At 42.3% G+C, this 22,284-nt stretch overlaps 1 protein-coding gene across 12 annotated transcripts in view; it reads right to left on the reverse strand.

Moving 5' to 3' along the window:
* The window catches only part of LOC134219695 (uncharacterized), a 36,789-nt gene extending 19,869 nt beyond the window's left edge, over nt 1-16,920 (reverse strand). Inside the window, exons 1-3 of one of the 12 annotated variants that reach the window (XM_062698525.1) lie at nt 16,758-16,920; nt 5,630-6,008; nt 5,111-5,316 (exon numbers count right to left, since the gene is read on the reverse strand). In XM_062698525.1, coding sequence (XP_062554509.1) covers nt 5,111-5,316; nt 5,630-5,840 — 417 coding nt within the window. In that variant the 5' untranslated portion in view covers nt 5,841-6,008; nt 16,758-16,920. Of the gene's footprint in view, nt 1-5,110; nt 5,317-5,629; nt 6,168-16,588 lie in introns of all 12 variants that reach the window. The other 11 variants (XM_062698524.1, XM_062698521.1, XM_062698522.1 and 8 more) reach the window with 11 other exon arrangements.
* Between the last annotated feature and the right edge of the window lie 5,364 nt (nt 16,921-22,284).

A 22,284-nucleotide genomic window follows, 5' to 3' on the forward strand; every position in this document is an offset into this window, starting at 1 on the left:
AAAAAGGCAGAATGAAGTATAACAAAGTTTGCGCTCCTTTTACTATCGATCAAAAAATATTTTCTCGTCAAAATATATTCCCAGAAGATTCACCATATATAGATGATTCAGCTGTAAGACAGTATGAAAAAGTGCCAGAACGATGTTTTGGATTGGGCTTTCGCTAATTTTTATGTAGTTAGACGTGTGAATATTGGTTTTGGCACGTTGAAAAATTAACACGGTTTTTCGGCAAAAAAAATAAAATGTTCTAATAAATTACAAGACAGACAATTATTTGGAATCACAAAGCTTATGAATCTTTATAAGAAAAAAATGTTTAAAAAAAACTTAAAGTATCCAAAATTATGATGACGTTTTTAAAATACGATACGAAATAACATTTTTAATTGAAACAAATTTAAATACATATAGAGTCCATTTGCCATTTGTTTTTTCGAGACCCTGATCTCGGTTTCATTAAAAACATTAACTCATATATAACAAGAATTTTACCGAACCTAAGTTTCCTAAGTTTCAAGTTTCGTAAAATGTGATCCAAAATCTTGAATTTGATGCAGAAATTGCTTTGGAAAAATCTGAATTTTTTTTAAAGAAATTTCAACGGAAGTTGATTTTCTGTGGAAAACATAGTGAAAATTTCTAGGATTTTTTTTCAGAAATTGTGCAGAAAATGCTTAAATCCTTGTGAAATCTTTCTCCAGGAGTTCAAATGGAAATTCCAACAGAAATCCGATGGCGAATGTCAGCACAAAAACTTCCGGAAATTCTTTCATACCATAAATTCAAGGCAGAATATTTTGTAGACATTCCTGCTGTCTCTTTCTGAAATTTCCGCTGAAACTGCATGTCAATTACTATAAAAACTTCTCTGCGAATACTTGAAAAAAAAATCTCCTTCAAATACAAGCTGATTTTTTAATGAACTCCGGTAGAAATCTTTTTGAGAATTCCTGTAGATATTGTTTGGTGAATTCCTAAGAAAAACCTTCCGAAAATTATTTCCCAAATTTAAGGCGGAATTTTTACGGAATTTTACATAAAGATTTATGCGGTCATCGCTACAGAAACTACAGTGAAAGTTCCTCTAAGAGAAACAAAGTTAGGAAGCTTTTTATAACGAAGGTAGATTTTTCTCTAGATACAGGCAACTTACCCAACTTAGGAAGTAGTGCGCTGGATTCGCCTAAGAAGCGCAGATAAAACTTCGGAAGAAAGTTCGGTTCGGAAGTCCCGATGTCCGAATTCTAATGTGGTGCTACGCCGACAATACCATGCTGTGTGGTTCGTCGTAGAGGGGTTAATCAATCAGAAACCAAGAAATATCTCGGAATTAGGGGGAAAGACGGCTTTGGCAGGTTTTGTTCTATTATTGGCAGGGGGGTTGTTATGTCTGACTTTGCTCAAATTTTGCCTAAACATTCTTTGCATATCAAAGAACATTGTGGCCAAATTTCATAAAATTTGGCCGACAAAAACCCCCCTGCCAATAATAGAACAAAACCTGCCAAAGCCGTCTTTCCCCCTATGTCAAAATTGACGTGACAAAAAAACCAACTTAATTCACCGAGTAATGATACTGCCTTTCTCGTATTTAGTCAAGACACCAACCTTATATGACGCTTGTATGGCTCGAATCGATGTACCATTTTCTTTATAACTTTCAAACGCAACCGTCGATCTTTATCAAATTCAATAGTGATCAACTAGGTTTTGCCCTCTGTCTAATAAAACTTGTTGAGAGAAAATCGGTTAAGTATTACTATATGAAAAGTTGTCTAATGTTTTTCTTAGCTTTTGTGCACACACATACGCACACACATACACACACACATACACACGGACAGACAGACATGTGCTCAGTTCGTTGAGCTGAGTCGATTGGTATATGACACTATGGGTCTCCGGGCCTTCTATGAAAAGTTCGTTCTTGGAGTGAAATGATAGCCTTTCGGTACAACTTTGTTGTACGAGAAAGGCAAAAATGAATATTCAGAAACGATGAAAAATGACAACAAGTGAAGTTCTTACCCTTATAATGCTTGTTAAACGAGTGCTCAAGAGTATAATGCATTCAATAATGGCTTGGAAATATCCAAAAAAAATGAGTAAGCATAGACTTCAAATGTGTACAACAACATTTTGCTATCGAAAACAAAATTCTACGCTCCCTATTTATTAAATTTCTACCCAAAACTAAATCCGCGCGAAGTCTCAACCGTTATGTAAATCCGCATCAAATCCGCGAGAATAGCAAAAACCGCGAAATCCCGTAGTCGTAACAATCCTGCGCTTTATATACGGCGTTCCCTAAACGTATGCCCAAACTTCGCTGTGTGGTCTCTCTGTGTCTCTCGAACCCGAAGTCCATGGTTCGAACCCATTCTGCCTTTCATAAGACGGCCTTGGAGCAATTTTTCAAATTTTATATATTTTGCTAACAGATTTACAACCAAATCAAAGGTTGATGATAATGGTAGATACAAATGATTTTTATTTTTTTTTTAACAAACGGTGGTGCGAAAATAGTGACTTTAGTGACCATTTTCTGAAAAATAGTGACTTTAGTGACTTTTGGATGCAAATAGTGACTTTTTAGTGACTAGGCTCAAAATAGTGACCAAGTCACTAAAAAGTGACTTGCTACCAGCCCTGCAATATTCAACAGGGAACCAGATAGGGGCCGGCGACTTCGTGGAAGGCCACGAACACGCTGGCTGCACGCGGTGGAATCGGACCTGGGGATCCTGAACGTTCGGGGAAACTGGAGGAACATCGCCCAAGACCGACGATTATGGAGCTCCTTCTAATGTTGAAAGGACGCTTCTCAGTCCCTAGAAAGGATGCTTTCAAGCCTCTTGAAAGAATAATACCGAAACCTTGAAAAGAAAGCTTCCGAGCCTTTTGAAAGGACCTCTCCAAGCATCCTGAAAGGAGGCTTTCGAGCATCTTTCAAGGAGGCTTCCAAGTATTATGAAGGCCTGATCGCCTCTTAGCACTCGTGTTTCTTGAAAGAAGGTTTTCTAGCCCTCTTCGAGCATCAAAGGAGGCTTCCGAGCCTCTTGAAAGGAGACTTCCAAACCTCCTTAAAGGAGGCTTCCAAGTCTCATGAAGGGAGGCCCTCAAGCCTCTTAACCTCTTGAAGAGAGTCTTCCGAGTTTCCTGAAAGAAGGCTTCCAAGCCTCATGAAAGGAGACTTTCGAGTCTCATGAAAAGAGGCTTCCAACTCTCATGAAAGGATCCTTCCAAGTCTCTTGCTACGTAGCTACTGAGTTTTCCAGAAAAAGGCATTAATGTATCCCGAATGGAGGCTTTCGCCTTAAGATTCTTAATTTCAGTTCAGAAATATATTCTTAACATATTATTCTACATTTTGTCTCAATTAGGTACATTGCATTGAAGATTTTTGAAATTCGTTTATCCGACGTTTTGTCCTTTTGATCTTTTGTCCCACAACCCTTCATATAGCTGGGTGTCATAAGCAGGATTCAGAAGTCGAAAAGTACATGTACCCCAGGTTAAAAACCGCTGCCCTAGACTAAATGTAATGTACCAAAAAATACGTTTACGGAATTTGACCGATGGACCAAAATATAAAACGAAACCTCGTCGTATCCCACAATAGTCACCACCGCGACGTTTCTGTCGGGGTACATACAGAGGAAACGTCTGGTATTTTGATTTATGCAATTCAGCAGAAGATTAAAAATAAAGCATGATTTTTTAAACGACTTATGTATCAATTAATTCAAGAAATCCTTTGAAGTTGGTTAAAACGGTTTTAAAACTAAACCATTTTCAAATAGTTTTTCCACAGGCATTGCATTATGCCACGTACATAATAAGCGTGCTTCACATCATAGCTCAATTCATTCAAATTTCTCGTAAAAAATGATGCTACATGCTACAGATAAATCACTGCAGATTGATTGGTTTTTCACAGTGCGTGTTTGACAAAACTGCAGCTTTGTTTTATATTGCTTTTTTATTACATAGGTCACTTTTAGTTCCCATATGAGTTCTCACATGCGACGTATGTAACAATCAGACCTCAAAAAGAGACATTTTTGAGATACGTCGATTCGTAAAAGCATTTTAAGATCTAAAAACCAGTAAAAGCAATGCGTTTTATAGAGTCGCTTGTGATTGTCACATTGTAATCAAAACCTCGTTCTGTTTAACTTTGTTACATAGAACGGTATGAAAATTTATGGTTGAAATATGTTTTATGGTAGACTTTTATCGTATTATAGAGCCTAACCATAATTTGGCGTTGCAGAAATAAGTGATATTAGATGCACGCAGTCGGGGATTTCCTGAACCTGATTGATTTGTCATACTTAGTTTGCTGCTTACCAAAATTAAAATGATTTATGAACTTCTAGTTGAGGCTATTATTTTAATTTTTGATTGATTCATAAACAAAAATTATTTACTTTTATTTTTATAATTACAAATCAAAGCGTCTGAGCATTCTAATATAATCAACAAGCGAATAACTTAAGAATTGTTTACACGAAAAGTAAAATGTTTTTTTGCGTGGAATTGTTAAAATAACAGTTTTTTACTTAAATTCTTTTGCAAAATCTTTCTAAAAATCACAACGATCAACCATATTTTTTATTAAAAAGTTTTAATAAATATTTCTTTTTCTTTTAACTTCTTTTCTGTGATTTTTTTAATGTTTGTTACAATTTCATCACATGAATCTAAAAATATTTCATTTCAGTATTAAACAAAAAAATTGTCTCGCACTTATCTTTTGTATTAAACAGACAAAAAATAAAGTTTTTCCTAATTTATTCTCAAGTTTGAACAAATGCACAAGTAAGGCAAATTACCTACCTGTGGTGTAACAAGCAAATTATGCATACGAATTAATCATTCCCATTATCTGTTCAAAGAACGAATAAAAATGCATCGAATTGATTAAAAAAATGATAAATCAAAACACAATTTATCCTCACAAAGTGCACCCAGCTCTCATTACGGACCATCCGCTACAGATAAGCGCGGAATGCCTTTAACGGAGTCAACTTCATTCTCCTCGGTAGAACGCATCGCAGAAAACTGCCAACAAAGCCGTAACGAATAGAAATAAAATGGATACCTGTTTTTCTGCTTTTGGTGTTACTGTTGCCGCACCTCCAAGAGTCCCTACTCCTGGCGCAACAGCCGAATCGCCCTCCACCGGCGGGACTGGTGATCCGATTGGTGGCAATGGCTTCGGGAGGGTAACGGCTTCAACTTCTCGATTTTTCTTCCGGATCACAAAGGCGGTAATCGAATGCGATAAACTGGGCGAGCCTAAACCTCCTGTGATTCAGAGCCCACAATTTTCAGTGACAGTCAAGTCGGTGTGGCGATTGCCGGACGATATCGGAAGCATACAGAAAACGAAAACAAAAATTACATAATTAGGTGCAAATCTTCACTCTCGTGTCAACTGAATGACATTTTTTCGTTCGGAACACAAAACTCCGAGATTAGCACATTGCAATCTTTGACAGTGGGAGCTAAATGAAAATGGAAGCACCACGAGAGCAAGCAATCAGCACTGTCTTGCTACCATGAACCGAAAGCAAAAAAAAGGGAATGTCGTGGATAGGAATAAAATGAAATCGATTACCGTTCTCACTACGGGTGGCGTCCTCGTCGAATCCAGCGAAATCGTCTTCATCACTATCACACTCTAACAGACGATGTTTGCGCTTTTCACTACCGCCTCCGTGACCAATTCCTCCTGCGCTACTGCTGCTAGTTCCAGTTGTTCCTCCGGACACCCCGAGCGATTTCGGCTGGTACTGGTCCCGAAAGTGCAGCTTATGTTGCTGTGCCATTGCCGCACCAATACACGCTCCGAACGGTTCAACGATTCTGTTTGTCCGCCGTAGGGTGATACCTCAATCCGGCCACACGGGACCAACACAAATGCACTACAAACGCAAGTGAGTACTTGCAAAACTGCACTATTTTTTTTAATCGTGGAACTGATCCGGATTCCTGCACTATATTCGATATTATTCTTCTAAATTGATCACACCATGAAAATACTAACAACCGCTAATAATACTTAAGCTATCACTAGTTTTGGATTGTTATTTTGGTTCCACGCTCCACTTTTTATTATTCTTCACTCCTCTGCTTTGAATGCTTCTACCCAAATTCTAGCATGAATTCGATTCAAACATGCCCAAGACGATAGGTTGTAGGTGTGTGTATTATAGGATAGCATAAAAAGTGAAACAGATGCAGTGTAACCAGAATGCGTACAAATGGTACAGATTGCCTTAATTCATCTACATATTTGAAATCCGGTCGACTATACACCCTCAGAAACAATAACTTATAACGCCAGCGCTGATTTTCATACAAAATAGTTATGCATGAGGATCAAAATCTCGATTATATTTAGGCTGTGAACCATTCCACCGATTCGTTTAACTTTTAGTTAGAATTTGACAGTTCGATGGTTATTTCGTCGTGGTTAAAAATAACCCTGCTCCGGAGCATGGTTAGATTTGACAGTTTGATAGTTAAACTTTGTTCGCGAGAAAATTGGCGCCAAATCCATTTCGTTCCGAATAACTATCAATCTGTCAAAACTCAAATGGGTCGGCTTCCGAGTAAACTTTTAACCACGATGGGGAAATAACCATCAAAGTGTCAAATTTTAACTAAAAGTTAAACGAATCGGTGGAATGGTTCACAGCCTTAGAACATATTTTGCCTACCAGCTCAAAATAACCTAAGGGGTCGTACACTTATTACGTAAGCAATTTTTCTGGGTTTTTCGAACCCCCCTCCCCCCATGTAAGATTTTTTTCATACAAATGAATTTTTATTTATATGGAGCGTAAGATATTGACCGACCCCCCCCCTCCCCCCATAAGTGCTTACGTAATATGTGTACGGCCCCTAATTTGCAAACGATAAAATTTAATAATGCTGTCCAATAAGCAGCTTGAAGTAGCTCGAAGTTTCTCCCGACCCGCTTGTTCTTTTTTATCAACAAAAAGGCATTTTATGAGACAGATCGGAACAGCTGTTTTTCTCGTGTTTATCTACTTTATTATTAGCATTATTAGGGTCTGTCTCAATGAGAATAGATAGAAGGTGAGGAAGAAGACCAAATGTAACTGTATTAGTGGAAGATAGAAAATGTAAACAGCAAATGGTGACGTACATATTTGCACGGCTTCTTATGGGAGCTCGAATGCAGTAGTGAAAGTTTTTTCGCCAAACACGAAAGGCACGCACACATTAAATGGATGGGTCTGTCTCATTTGGAGAATTAAACTGAAATTAAACTTAAAAGTGACATTTCAATAATTATCGAATAACCCTGCTGGCAGAGCAAGATTACTTTTGACAGATATAGAATCATTTTGCATCGATGTCTTATTGGAATTGCTGGGTAGCACCAGCCATTCTTATAACCGGGTTATATGCTAATTTTCGAACTGTCACTTTTAAGTTTAATTCTCCAAATGAGACAGACCCTAATGGGCCAAACACAATTGATACGTTTGCGTGCGTTTTGACAGTTTCTCCATGGGAAAACTGTCAAAACGTACCCACTCGTATCCATTGTGTTTGGCCTATAAAGAGCGGAGCAGAATGGATACGTTTGCGTGCGTTTTGACAGTTTTCCCATAGCAAAACTGTCAAAACGCACGCAAACGTATCCATTCTGCTTAGCTCTTAAGGCTTTGGTCTGATTCGTGAATTAAAATCGAATTAAACTTAAAAGTGACAGTTCGGAAATTATGAAATCCCCCGCTCATAAGAATGGCTGGTGGTACCCAGCAAGACCAGCAAAACATCAACATCAAAAATGATGCAATATCTGTCCAAAGTAATCTTGCTCTGCGAGCAGGGTTATTTGGAAATTTTTGAACTGTCACTTTTAAGTTTAATTCGATTTTGATTCACGAATCGGGCCAAAGCCGAAAGTGGGCACCCGCAGAAACATATCAAAACAAATCTGTCTCATTTGGAGAATTAAACTTAAAAGTGACAGTTCGAAAATTAAAAAATCACCCCGTTATAAGAATGGCTGGTGCTACCCAGCAATTCCAATAGGACATCGATGGAAAATGATTCGATATCTGTCAAAAGTAATCTTGCTCTGCGAGCAGGGTTATTCGATAATTCTCGGGTACTTATTCAAAAGGACGTATGTGATTTTGTAAACAAAGATTCAAACGTCGATTTGTTCAATCTGATGGCCCTCCCACGCAAACCATCACTACAGACAGGTAGGGGAAGCCTTCGGCTACCTGTTGGTGGTGTTGGTTTGCGCGGTAGTGCCATCAGATTGGACAAATCGACGTTTGAATCTTTGTTTACAAAATCACATACGTCCTTTTGAATAAGTACCCGAGAATTATTGAAATGTCACTTTTAAGTTTAATTCCAGTTTAATTATCGAAGTAAAAGTAAATAATCCGGCAATCGTTAAACATCTCATAAAATACCTTAATGGGCAACGGGATGGGAATAACTTCGAACTACTTCAATCTGCTTATTGGACAGCACCAATGTTATTTGTACACTCACAAATTTAGGAAATCGTATATCGATTAAAATTCAAGCGAATTTAGCATTTTTGAAACTTTAGCGGATGGAAGAAGAGGCGAGGCCTAGCCCTCGTATGTGGAAGACATCGTACTTCGACGACGAGGTGTTTATGGAAGCGCTCCGCCGCGAGCAGCTGGTAATGCATGCGATGCCACCATGCCTAGGAAAGTCCACCCTAGGAATGGGAGGCCACCGGCTTACTGGTGGACTCTAGCAATTGCGAACCTGCGCCGCGCCTGCCTACGGACACGGAGGCGGATGCAGCGAGCACGCACAGAAGAGGAGCGTGTTGAACGACGGGTGGCGTTCGTGACTGCTAGAGCCGCTCTGAAGACTGAGATTAGATCAAGCAAAAAAAGCCTGCTTCGAGGGCCTGTGTCAAAACGCCAACGCGAATCCATGGGGTGACGCCTATAGGGTCGTAATGGCCAAGACACGTGGGGCGATGACCCCCACAGAGCGGTCTCCAGAGATGCTAAAGAGGATTATTGCGGAGCTCTTCCCACGTCATGACCCAAGTCCATGGCCTTACTTAGCAGAGCTGCCAGGGTGGCCGACGAGGGAAGAGTAACCGTGGTGGAACTTGCGGGGATTGCACTGTCCCTTAGTGTAGGTGAGGCGCCAGGACCGGATGGTATTCCGAACCTGGCCAGTGGCCATCAAAGCGGCCATTGCTGAGGCTCCCGAGATGTTCAGATCTGTCATGCAGAGATGCCTGGACGAGGGAGTTTTCCCTGAAGCATGGAAAAGGCAGAGCTTGGTCCTATTGCCAAAGGCGGAAAAACCACCGGGGGATCCGTCGACATATAGACCAATATGCCTGCTTGATACGGCGGGGAAGGTGCTCGAGAAGATTATCCTCAACAGGTTGTTGATACGCACGGAGGGTGCGGCGTGCGGATGGTCTATCGAGTAACCAGTTTGGCTTCCGAAAGGGTAAGTCGACCGAAGACGCTATCTTGTCGGTTACCAAATCCGCGGAGAGCGTAAGCGTATATAAATCCAGCGTAAGAGGAGGGGAGTTCGCTATTGTGCAGTAGTGACTCACGACGTGAGGAATGAATTCAATAGTGCCAGTTGGGCAGCTATTACAGATGCGCTCCTGCGTCTTGGAAACCCCGAGTACAAGATTCTCGAAAGCTACTTCCAGAATCGAGTACTGATATACGACACGGAGGCGGGGCGGAAGTGCATTGACATAACCTCAGGGTTTCCGCAAGGTTTCATACTGGTTCCGGTGTTATGGAACGTCATGTACGACGGTGTCTTGAGGTTGAAGTTCTCGGTGGGCGTGGTAATCGTCGGCTTCGCTGACGATATCACGCTGGAGGTCTACGGCGAATCGATCGAAGAGGTGGAGTTGACTGCAGCCCACTCGATCGCAATTGTGGAGGAGTGGATGAGTTCCAGGAAGTTAGAACTGGCTCACCACAAGACTGAGGTGGTTGTGGTTAACAACCGAAAGTCGGAGGAACAAGCGGTGATAAGGGCAAGCAACTGCGCGGTCACCTCTGAACGCTCCATCAAACTCTTGGGGGTAATGATCGACGATAAGCTCACCTTTGGTAGCCACGTCAATTACGCCTGCAAGCGTGCCTCCACAGCTATAGTGGCATTGTCCCGGATGATGTCCAATAGCTCTGCGGTTTATGTCAGCAAGCGCAAGTTTCTGGCTAGTGTCGCTCTGTCCATACTAAGGTATGGGGGGGCAGCTAACTGCTACAGAACGAAGTTAGAAAATACGTATAGGCTCATGTGCCTAAGAGTTGCGAGCGCGTACCGTACCGTGTCGCACGATGCACTTTGCGTCATCACCGGTATGATGCCTATTGACATCGTTATCGGTGAAGACATAGAGTGCTTCGAAATGCGCGGCACGAGAGGCATCCGCAGGACTGTTAGGTTGGCCTCAATGGTCAAATGGCAGCGTGAGTGGGACAGTTCCACTAAGGGTAGATGAACACATAGGTTGATACCGGAGATAGGTACGTGGGTCAAGAGGCGCCATGGGGAATTCACTTTCCACCTGACCCAGGTCCTTACAGGCCATTTTTTTTTTTTTTTTTTTTTTTTTATAGAGGATGAAGGCAAATCTGCATACAGACACCTGAAATTATCACTCAGGGAGTGGGGTTGGCGCGGTTGGCAGAAGGCCAGACCGCCGGACCCACTAAACCCACCCAAGCAACAGAAGGTTACTTGAGTTACCCTCTCTTCTAATGCACAATTCCCCAGGACTACCTTTCAGTATTACTTCTGTGGGGAAAGCAGTACTAAAAGTACTCCTCCCAAAACAACACCTTTCACAGTGCCTCTCTTCGATGTTTTGTCATACGTCTGAGCCCTTTGGCTCCCTTATTGGTGCCAGCAAGCACACAAAAGCGTGGGCCCTTAAGCCCTTTACTTTTTTTCCTTGTGCCATTCAGCAACGCATCTACTTTCCTTTTTATTTTTAGAGCCATTTAGCTCTCAACGTGCTCGCAAGCTACTCAGATAGTCCCCCGGCGGCGGATCTACCCTACTCCGACGGGGAGTCCCCCGGCGGCGGAAGCTCCCCCGATACCGACGACCCGCATTCGTGATGGCTGTTACATTACCAACACTACACATTCACCTGGTATGCATGTTCATAGATCCGCTCAAGTCCTACGCACATTCTCACTTCAACGGGTGACCGGACGAGTGCCGAGGTCAGGCCAAAGATTCCGGGTGGAGATAGCTTCCGGTTCAGTGGTGCCCCGACGACCCGAAGCAGGTGCATTCACGCGGCACGATCTACTCAACTGGTCCCCGGCGGTGGACCTAGCCTACTCCGATTAACCGATTTCCCATGAACTGCGCCTTTCAGCTTCTTGCTTAACCGATGAGCCATTCAGCTCTCACCTTGGTCGCGGACTACTCGGATAGTCCCCGGCGGTGGATCAATCCTACTCCGACAACCGGGTCCCCGTCGCCGGTCGCTCCCCCGTCACCTACGACCCGTCTCAACGGGTGACCGGGCGAGTGCCGAGGTCAATCCAAAGATTCCGGGTGGAGATAACTTCCAGTTCAATGGTGCCCCGACGACCCGAAGCCGGTACATTCGCACGCCACGGTCTACTCAGCTGATCCCCGGCGGTGGACCTAGCCTACTCCGATAACCGAGTTTCATTTGCCTTGAGCCATTCAGCTCTCACCTTATTCATTGAGCCATTTAGCTCCCGCCTCGGTCGCGATCGCGAACGACTCGGATAGTCCCCGACGGCGGATCTAACCTACTCCGACGAGAAGTTCCCCGAAAGCGGGAGCTCCTCCGAACCCGGCCGTTTCGCCACGTTCTGCGGCTACGCGCTCGCCGCAAGCTGAATACAGTTGCGACGCTGTCGTTCCCATCCATTATCGACATATATATTCACGACTTCCACGACTCATGGTCCGCTATCCGTAACGGCTGCCTGCTGCTGCTCTATGCGCCAACTTCGTTGCAGGATGTCGGCTATCCTGGACGTCGCTCTTGCAACCGCTCTCCACTGTTCTGGGTTCTGGCACATTTTTATGACGATGTTATCGGCGTTGGTGTCCGTTCCGCATGCCCCCAACATCGCACTCCTCTCCGTTTCGAACCGAGGACATGTGAACAGGATGTGTTCAGCCGTTTCTGTCACGTCTGGGCATTGCGGACAGGTGGGAGAAGCCGCGTGACCAAACCTGTGTAGGTACCACTTGAAGCATCCATGGCCTGTTAAGAACTGGGTCAAGCCAAAGTTTAGCTCCCCATGAGGTCTACTAATCCATGCCGACACACTTGGGACTAAGCGATGGGTCCACCTTCCCTTAGGCGAGTTGTCCCACTCTCTCTGCCATTTGGCTACCGTTGCTGCCTTTATATTCCTTCGAGCGTTATCGGTGCCCCTGAGGGCGTAGCACTCCTCGTCGTCCTCTACCACCAGTTTGATGGGCATTATGCCAGCGAGTACACATGACGCTTCGCGAGATACGGGGCGGTATGCGCTGATAACGATCAGGCACATTAGCCTATGAGTACTCTCCAGCTTTCGCACGTTGCAGTTTACGCTCAACGCTGACACCCAAGCTGGTCCTCCGTATCGTAGTATTGAAACCGCCACGCTTGCCAGCAGCTTGCGCTTGCTGGAGCACACCCTAGAGTTGTTCGCCATCATCCTCGATAGTGCCGCTATCGCCGTCGACGCGCGCTGGCAGGCGTAGTCGACATGACTTTAAAGCTCAACTTATCGTCGAGCATCACCCCAATTGTTTCAGAGATCTCTTGGAGGTGATGTCGCAGCCGCCGACTCTAATTGTCGCCTCCTGAACCGATTTCCGATTGTTAACGACTATCATCTCCGTTTTATGATGCGCCAACTGTAGCTTCTTGCTGCGCAACCATTCCTCCACTAGGCTGATCGAATAGGCTGCAGTCAATTCGACCTCTTCGACGGATTCTCCGTACACGGTCATGGTTACGTCATCGGCGAATCCCACTAACTTGACTCCTGGCGGGAGCTTCAACCGCAGCACGCCATCGTACATCACGTTCCACAGCAATGGACCCAAAATTGATCCCTGTGGGACACCTGCCGTGATGGGGGCGGTAGCCAAGCCTTCGTCTGTCTCGTAGATCAATAATCGATTCTGAAAGTAGCTTCCCAGAATCTTATACAGCCCTACCGGTACTCCCAGCCGAAGCAACGAGTTCGCGATCTCCATCCAGCACGCACTGTTGAATGCATACCGCACGTCGAGTGTTATTACTGCGCAGTAACGTATACCACGCCGCTTGCATTCGATGGCGACCTTTGCAGTGTCAACCACCGATTTAATGGCACCCAGAGTAGACCTTCCTCTCCGAAAGCCGAATTAGGCTTTCAGCGATCGTGTACGTACACGCACGTTTTACTCACACTTTTACTCGGTTTGTTTGCAACCAAGAGCAGTTGTCACGGCAAAATCAAATGGGATTGTTTGCAACCACGAACCTGCGTTCGTGTTGGTGAGAAATGTCGGCGAGACCCTAATTGCTCGCTCGATAATCCTCCTACCTCCTCGACGTACGGCGACAGTCTGTTCAGGATCAACTTCTCCAGTAGCTTCCCTACCGTGTCTATAAGACAGATTGGTCTGTACGCTGAGGGGTCTCCTGGTGGCTTGCCAGGTTTCGGTAACAGGACCAAACGCTGTCTCTTCCATATATCCGGGAATGTCCTCTCGTCCAGACACTTCTGCATGGCCAGCCTAAACATGTTCGGGTTAGTCGTTATGGCTGCCTTCAATGCCATATTCGGGATCCCGTCCGGACCAGGTGCTTTACTCGGGTCGAGGGACTTTGCCACCGTCAATATCTCTTCTACCGTCACCCTCTCCACCGCTTCATCATTTGCTACCCTCGCTGCTGGCGGCCAGTGGGTTGGGCCGTGGTGCGGGAATAGTGCCTCGATTATAGTCTTCAGCCTCGTTGGACATCGCTCGGGAGGAGCCAGTGCTCCTCTTGTTTTGGCCATCACCACCCGATAGGCGTCTCCCCATGGGTTCGAGTTGGCGCTCTGGCACAGTCTGTCGAAGCAGGCTTTCTTGCTTTCTTTGGTGGCCTTGTTTAGAGCCAGTCTCGCTGCTTTGAATTGCTCGATGCGTTCCTCCCTCACTTCCGCCAAGCGTGTCCTTTGCGTTTTTCTTCTAGCCCGGAGACAGGCTGCTCGAAGGGCTGCAATTTCATCGCTCCACCAGTATACCTGTGGCCTGCAGTTCCGTGGTCGCACCTTCCTCGGCATGGTCGCGTCACAAGCTCGAGACAGGACCGCAACCAGTTGCCGCTCCTTACAGGCCATGGTTGCTTCAGACAGTATCTACACCGGTTCGGACACTCGGCCTCGCACGAGATACCTGCGGTAAATACACAATTCGTGCCTTACAACTCCATCGTCGTTGTCACCAGAGGCCGATAGCACCTGAAATTCAGGTTCGGAAGTAGGGCTGGGTTGGCCACACCTTACGTAGGGGGGGCGAAATCTGTAGACAAGCGTTAGACTGGAACCAAGCGAGACATCGCAGCAGAGGCAGACCCCCAGTCGATCGAAATCTAACCTGGCAACAAGATAGCTGGACATAATTTCAAGTTGGTCCTTTGCACCACTAGGGTGTACAGGACCCATGAATAAAAATTTAAAAAATGTTATTTGGCCAAATGGTATTCTGTGAAATAAAAAGAAACGCAAAAATTCCAAAGAATTTCATGTCAAGCTTCCGAAGAATTTTCTTTGGAACTTATGAACAATTCCCTATTGAAATCCAAAGAATTTCTTGTTGGATTTGCGGTAACTCCGAAAAAAATCTGTTGGAACTCCGAAGAATTTCTCGTGAAAATTTCGGAGAATTCCTTGGGAAAATTCCAGTGAGTTACCCATGGATATTCCAAAGAATATTTAGAACAAATTCCGAACACCTGATCAAAAGTCTTGTACTAGCAGGCTATCGTTTTTAATTAAGCACCAATTACCAACCAAATTCGTTGAAAATTTCGAAGGATACTTATTACAAATGCCGAAGGACTTTCCGTGGAAATCCTGAACAATTGGATTTTTAGGGGTATTGAGATTATGACATATCTCGGGTACTTATTCAAAAGGATGTTACGTTTGGTTTTATTTTGTTCGAATAGTTGTAAATATTCGATCGAGTCTGTATCGTTTGTGCTATATTGTGTATGTTTTATCTGTTGAATTTGTGTCTGGACTCAAAAGAAAAAAACCTGAAAGTAGGCAAAAAAAAATGTTTAGTTGTGATTTGTCCCAAGTTTGTTCCAGACACAGACATCAAATCGTTGATGCCAAATTACATTAATTGATTCGGGGCGCCCAAATAGGATAAGAATCCTATACAAAGGCTCAGCTATGAATACAGCAAACTAACAAAACACAAAATGCGCAATACGCATTAAAAATATATTTGCGGGATTTGGCTGATGGACCAAAATCTCATATGAAACCTCGTCATTTCCCGTAGTGGGCACCACCTAGCCGTCTCTCTTAGGGCACCAGGAGAGAACGTGCATTATTTTAATTTGTTATTTGTTTCATGTTGCTTGCGTACCTATATGTTTGTATAAAATAAATTTGTTACAAGGACGTATAAACAAAGTTTCAAACGTCGATTTGCCCAATCTGATAACACTCCCCCGCAAACCAACACCACCAACAAGTAGCCGAAGGCTTCCCCTACATGTCTGTGGTAATGGTTTGCGTGGACATGTTGATGCGAAGAAATGCACCGTAATTGCAAAGTGGATTGATCCGTAGATAAAATGTCGCATTAAGGTGCGCCAAACAAAGGGCTTAAAAACCACTATATATAGATGCAAATGGTTTATGACTGAGACGTTTACTCAAAATAGCAATAAATGTGTTTCTAAGAGATATCTAGAACAGAGTTTTACCTAGCATTAAAGAATCATTTACAAAGCAATCGTTTATGCTAGAAAATCAAAAATAGTGGTTTTGGTTTATAAGCCGTAATGATATGTTACGCGAGATAATCATTATCGGGGCCAAACGACCTTTTGGCATTTCCAGCGGTGTTTCTAACTAATTTTCAAGTATATGTTTGCTTCTGGATTCTGATAGTTTCGAGATCCGAACTACGTGCGCTGTATAGTAAAAACTCTGGAAAAACTGCCGCAAATATCCCAGAAGGTCGTCTTGCCCTGAGGGTGCATATTACCCCAGTTTCTTCTATAGTGCGTGGCTCTTCATTTTGATTTTACTCAGTAATAAGTCAAATAAATTGTTTTGCCGTCTCTATTTTTCCCACAAAAAATTACTCACATTTTATAAAAGAGGAAAATTACTCAAATTTTGAGTAGTTTTCCACGGGAATTGGACTGTTGTTTATTATGTATTTTTGGCAGCACTGCATTTTGTCCTTCGGAATGCTACACCAACACAAACTTATGCACCAACACCTACAACTACTACCAATCGCTGGCAAATTTTCACACAAACACTTGCACACCCACCAAAATCCCTCACGCCTGCTGCGCTGCGGAAAAGCAACTCGAATCCCGCGCGAGAAAAATGCGACACAAAGAGGAAGAAAAGTGAGGTTATTTCATTTTTTTCGCTTCACGCCACTTCTAGACTTTCAATTTTCACCCCACAGATGCGACCATGGGAATATTTTTTCACCTGCACGATAATCTTCGGCAACCAATCAAGCGCAATACCACCGATCCGGAGGGAACACACGCGAAATTACGCAAAAAACTCGTCGGAAAAATCGCTCCACGAAATGATGCAAACCATCACTTGCCGAACTCACGATTGGATTGATAAAAACTTGCGCTGACTGCTGGCTGGCAGCCTCGTTTGGATTCAAGTTTCAAGTGTGTGCGTGTGTTGCGTAGAGGCGTCGAAACATTGTTGGGGCTTTTTTCAGAAAATATCCCCAGTGAAAAAAATATGGGTTCAAAGACTTCCCGGTTAAAAATGTATACCATCGTTTTCACAAATCCTTGGTGAAGTAATCATAACCGCGAAATGATTTTTCACATTACTATTTTAAGGCTGTGAACCATTCCACCGATTCGTTTAACTTTTAGTTAAAATTTGACATTTCGATGGTTATTTTCCCATCGTGGTTAAAATTTTACTCCGAAGCCGACCCATTTGAGTTTTGACAGATTGATAATTATTCGGAACGAAATGGATTTGGCGCCAATTTTCTCGCGAACAAAGTTTAACTATTGAACTGTCAAATCTAACCATGCTCCGGAGCAGGGTTATTTTTAACCACGGCGAAATAACCATCGAACTGTCAAATTTTAACTAAAAGTTAAACGAATCGGTTGAATGGTTCACAGCCTAAGAATACACTGCCAAAAATATCTATATAAGATATATGTGTCGCCGTTATAAAATTTTGCAATAGATCCACCCTAATATAATCGATATAGAACCACACATAAATTAAATAATTGCTAATTCGAGACCACACATAAAGTTTATTTGAATATATATTGTCGCGCTTATCTTTTTCTAGACTTTCGCGGCGGTCTTACTCTCGCAGGCTCGACTGCGAAGGTAGACGTCAAGATAGCCGCCGGGTTAAAAGATAGGAAAATTTTCCCTCTCAAAACAAAACCACGTGCTTTTCGCCAAATGACAGCAGTACTCGATTGTATTAGTGAGAGGCAACCGGAGTCACTGAGTACATGGAGAGTGTTTATCATGACAAGTGCATACGTTGGGTAAGATTTTTATTGACTCTGTCGTGTTTAGTGACTGTTGCGATTACCTGAGAAGCAGCCAGCAGGACGCCGCAGTATTCTATATTTTCTCGAGATGCATAATATATATTTTATTAGTAGTTCGCGTGATGGTTATGTGTGCGCTGATATACATCATAAGTTAAATCTATGGATTTTTGCCAATAAATATGTGTGGATTTTTAGTATGTGTACTAGGCTGCCGTTGGACGCATAAATGTCACATGTTACATTTTAACATTTTTGAGGTTTTGATGTCTAACGTTAAAATCTGATACGTATTTTTGAAATATTTTGTCAAAACATAGGTTTTATTCTAGAAAACTCGAAAAAAATCTGACGTCAATTTGTCACATTCGAACAAATGGACGCATACTTGTCACACCGGGATAAATGGACGCATATTTGTAACACAAAAAAAAGAGATATAATAATCACATAAAAAGACACATAGCACTGCGTGATGTGTCCTGAGGTCCGTCCATAAAATATACCATGCTTTTAGGGTCATCTACAATCCACGTAAATAGTTAAGAAGGGTGGCTGGTAAGTATGCAAGGTCTTTCCCTACTTTCAGAATTTATATGGACGTTTGTTCATGAAAGAAAAGGAGAAGTATTACATTGTCCAGAACTTCTCCAAATATAACGTGAAGAAAAGAATGAAACTGTGACATAATTAAAATATTCAAGGACCATAAAAATGTGATAAAAAGGACGATCAATGAAAAACGATTTTTCCTCTTCGGTAACAACAGGTTGAACCACTTTCATTAAAGAAGTTTTCTTTTCTTCTTCAATTCCTTGAGGAGCATTTTGCCAACGTATATTTGTATCAAATCAAAAGAGGATGAATCCTTTACAACCAACATTAATTCCTTCTTGGAAAACAACTAGCAGTATTTAAGGTCTTTACTGTTGATATTGTTTGCGTCTCCAAGTTCATAACGACTTTTTTCCAAACACCACTTTTCGCATGGAATCCACGTACAGGCGTGGCTTGCAGTGGTTTATCGCATACTCCAAAACGGTGAGCATTGAAGAAGTCAGTTGCTTGCATATCAAGTACGTCAACATTGTTCTTTGCATTGCCAACCACAGACTTAAAATTTCATAACTGACGACACGTTCATGGCGCATTTTGGAATCAAACGCCGCATGGAAAAAGTCAGCGGCCTTTAACGTATGTCTCGATTCAATGTTCTCCAACAATATGCGCTCGACCTGAATTTCATTACTGTTTATGAGTAGGGTAATGTGCTGGAATAAATTCCAGTTCTTATTTTGCGAACAACAATTATCCGACCCAAAGATAATTGTCTTCAGGACAGCATACTTCATATTAACTTTGAAGAAACAGCTAAGGATTTCGTTGGCTGTGCGACTTACTCGGACCAAATGCACGCAGACAATGGGAATGCTCGTATGTAGGGACAAACAGGCTCAAAGCTTTCATTAAAGACCAGCAGCCTTTTTGAGAAAATAATGCTCTTGAAGCAATCCAGCCGTGGAAGCCGTATGACCTAGAAAATAAGTTCATAACTTACAAATAATTGAGAACTTTTTCAAATCCACAAATCCACAGAAAAAAAACTGCTTCACCTGGTAGCACTTTGTCAAAATCATCTCGATAAGACAATCGTGATTCCTTTGAACGTTGAAGATGTAGTGCATGTCCTTGTCCCTGGCAAGGAAACTACGCCACTGCTGCTAAAAACCGGGTGTTCAACCTCTTGGACCGGTAATTGAAAGTTTGCCGGCTCCGCAAACAGAAAACGATCACCTGTTTCTTTATTTAAATTGAACCCGAGGAAGTCCTCTTCCGATTCCGCGCCACTGGATTGTCTGTACTGGATATTCCATTCCCGGTTCCACTTCTACCGACAGCAAAAAATCACACCAAAGAAATTCAATCGTCGCTCGCGAAATGTAGAAACAAATTAACAACAACTATCTCTCAGTTCACGGTGTGACAAATATGCGTACATTTTTCGCCTGACCAGTGAATTTCGCGGCATAAGTGTCACATTCGGGGTTTGATAGAAAAAACGTGGAAAAATAGTTGTTTTTGGCAATGTTTCAGTCCAGCCCAACGAATATGAATATTCTTTTATAGTTTATTGCGTTAAAGTTAATAAAAAAGCGCAATTTTGCGATAATAGGATGAATGCATTTTGAAACTTCAAATTGCGTTTTTCTCATTTTCTCGTTTGTAACATGTGACATTTATGCGTCCGACGGCAGTAGGGTGGTTCAAACAATCGATTTTGCTCCACAGTGCTCTTCTGGTTCTTTACCATGTTCTGAGTGTCCTCTGAAAATTTGAGCTCATTTGGATTAAAACTGATTTAGCACAAGCCGTTTCAAGTTTGCATGCAAATTAGTATGGGGAAATTTATTTTTTCATTATACTGTTAATGACGCTCCCCCATTAAGCGCAGGTTAAAAAAACCTACATAGCTAAAAGGAATACTCAACAGCTTTCACCCAACGAAAATCGCATGTTGATTAATCGCCCCAATAATTAGTAATCGAATTTAACCTATACCGTAGTTTTCTGGAGCTAATTGTATAACTCCTCAACAGGCAACATTGCTGCTCGTGGCGCGAAAGATAGCACACACAAATTCAGGCTACTATGTTCCACTGCACATTTCAGTGATGCCCTCAAAGAAGTTTAACGATCATGACTAAAGATTCGCAATCTGTCTTAAAATCGATTACTAATTATTGGGGCGAGTAATCAACATGCGGTTTTCGTTGGGTGAAAGCTGTTGAGTATTGCTTTTAGCTGTGTAGGTTTTCTTTTAACCTGCGCATAATGGGGAAGCGTCATTAACAGTATAATGAAAAAATAAATTTCCCCATACTAATTTGCATGCAAACTTGAAACGGCTTGTGCTAAATCAGTTTTAATCCAATTGAGCTCAAATTTTCAGAAGACACTCAGAACATGGTAAAGAATCAGATGAGCACTGTGGAGCAAAATCGATTTTTTGAACCACCCTAGTGTACCCACCATTCATTCAATATGACGCACAATGTTTTTGTTTTAATCTCGTTTAATTCATGATAACAAAGCTTTCGAAGTATCGACGGGCTGTTTTTCGACAGAATAAAGCCATACAAACACAAAAGGCTCGATAAACCTCAACTAATTGCAAGTTTTCGCCAGGAAAAGTTCATTGCCGATAATTACATAGCACCAACTGCATACGAACCAAACAGCCAAAATGAGCAGCTGAATTCGGGTATACTGCCCAGAAACTGGGTACCAAAAACAATGTTGGGTAGAGTGCCATTGTACCGCGGATGACAAGCATTTCACTTTCACCCTCCTGCACAAATCGGCATCAACGTTTCATAAACGAAACTGACAAATGTAAACAAATTGAGTTTGCTGTGGATACGCGATACACTGCTAAAAATAGCTACACTGCCAAAAACATCTATATAAGATATATGTGTCGCCGTTATAAATTTTTGCAATAGCTTCTTCACCCTAATATCGGCATCAACATTTCAAAAGGGCAAAACTGCTTTTGTAAATAAAGGCTTCTCACGTCTCTGGTGAGCTTATTTGTGCTCACCCACGCAATCCAGCACCATTAAATGAAAGAAGAGGATTCGATGCTTCCATCAGTGGTGTTGGATTGCGTGGGTGGGCTCAAATTAACCCACCAGCGACGTGAGAAGCTTTTATTTACAAAAGCAGTTACGCCCTTTTGAAATGTTGGTGCCGATTAGAGATGGGCAAAACGGATCACTTTGATGAACGGGTCAGATCTGGGTCATTCATTACAATGATCCGGATCTTTCATGCGGATCGGAACAAAACGCAAGAAGAATGCAAAATAGTGAAACGTTCGTCATTCAGGCTCACACTTTTGAACCGTACTGACAACAACTTCACCCTTTCTTGTTTACAAGCATATGGATTACAAACAATGAATTTTTAATTTTATTATTTCCTTACAATTGGTCAAACAATTTGCTGATCTGGTGAACCGGATCTTTTGAAAAATGATCCACGAATCATTCACTCACTTTAGAGATCCGGATCATTTTAACGGTTCCGGATCTGAACGCCCATCTCTAGTGGCGATATAATCGATATAGAACCACACATAAATTAAATAATTGCTGATTCGAGACCACCACATAAAGTTTATTTGGATATATCTCGGTTAACTTTTCAAAAGGACCTAAGTAACATTTTTTTCATGAATTAATTTGAGTACTGCAATCAAAAACTTTCATGTTGTTCTGTTGATTGCGCTATTCAAATTAATTCATGAAGTAACATTACTTAGGACCTTTTGAAAAGTTAAGCGAGATATATTTTATTGATAGTTCGCTTGTAGAATGGTTATGTGTGCGCTGATATACATCATAAGTTAAATCTATGGATTTTTGCCAATAAATATGTGTGGATTTTTAGTAGTGTAT

Source organism: Armigeres subalbatus, chromosome 3 (genome assembly GCF_024139115.2).
Source record: "Armigeres subalbatus isolate Guangzhou_Male chromosome 3, GZ_Asu_2, whole genome shotgun sequence".
In the NCBI taxonomy this organism is placed as follows: Eukaryota; Metazoa; Arthropoda; class Insecta; order Diptera; family Culicidae; genus Armigeres; species Armigeres subalbatus.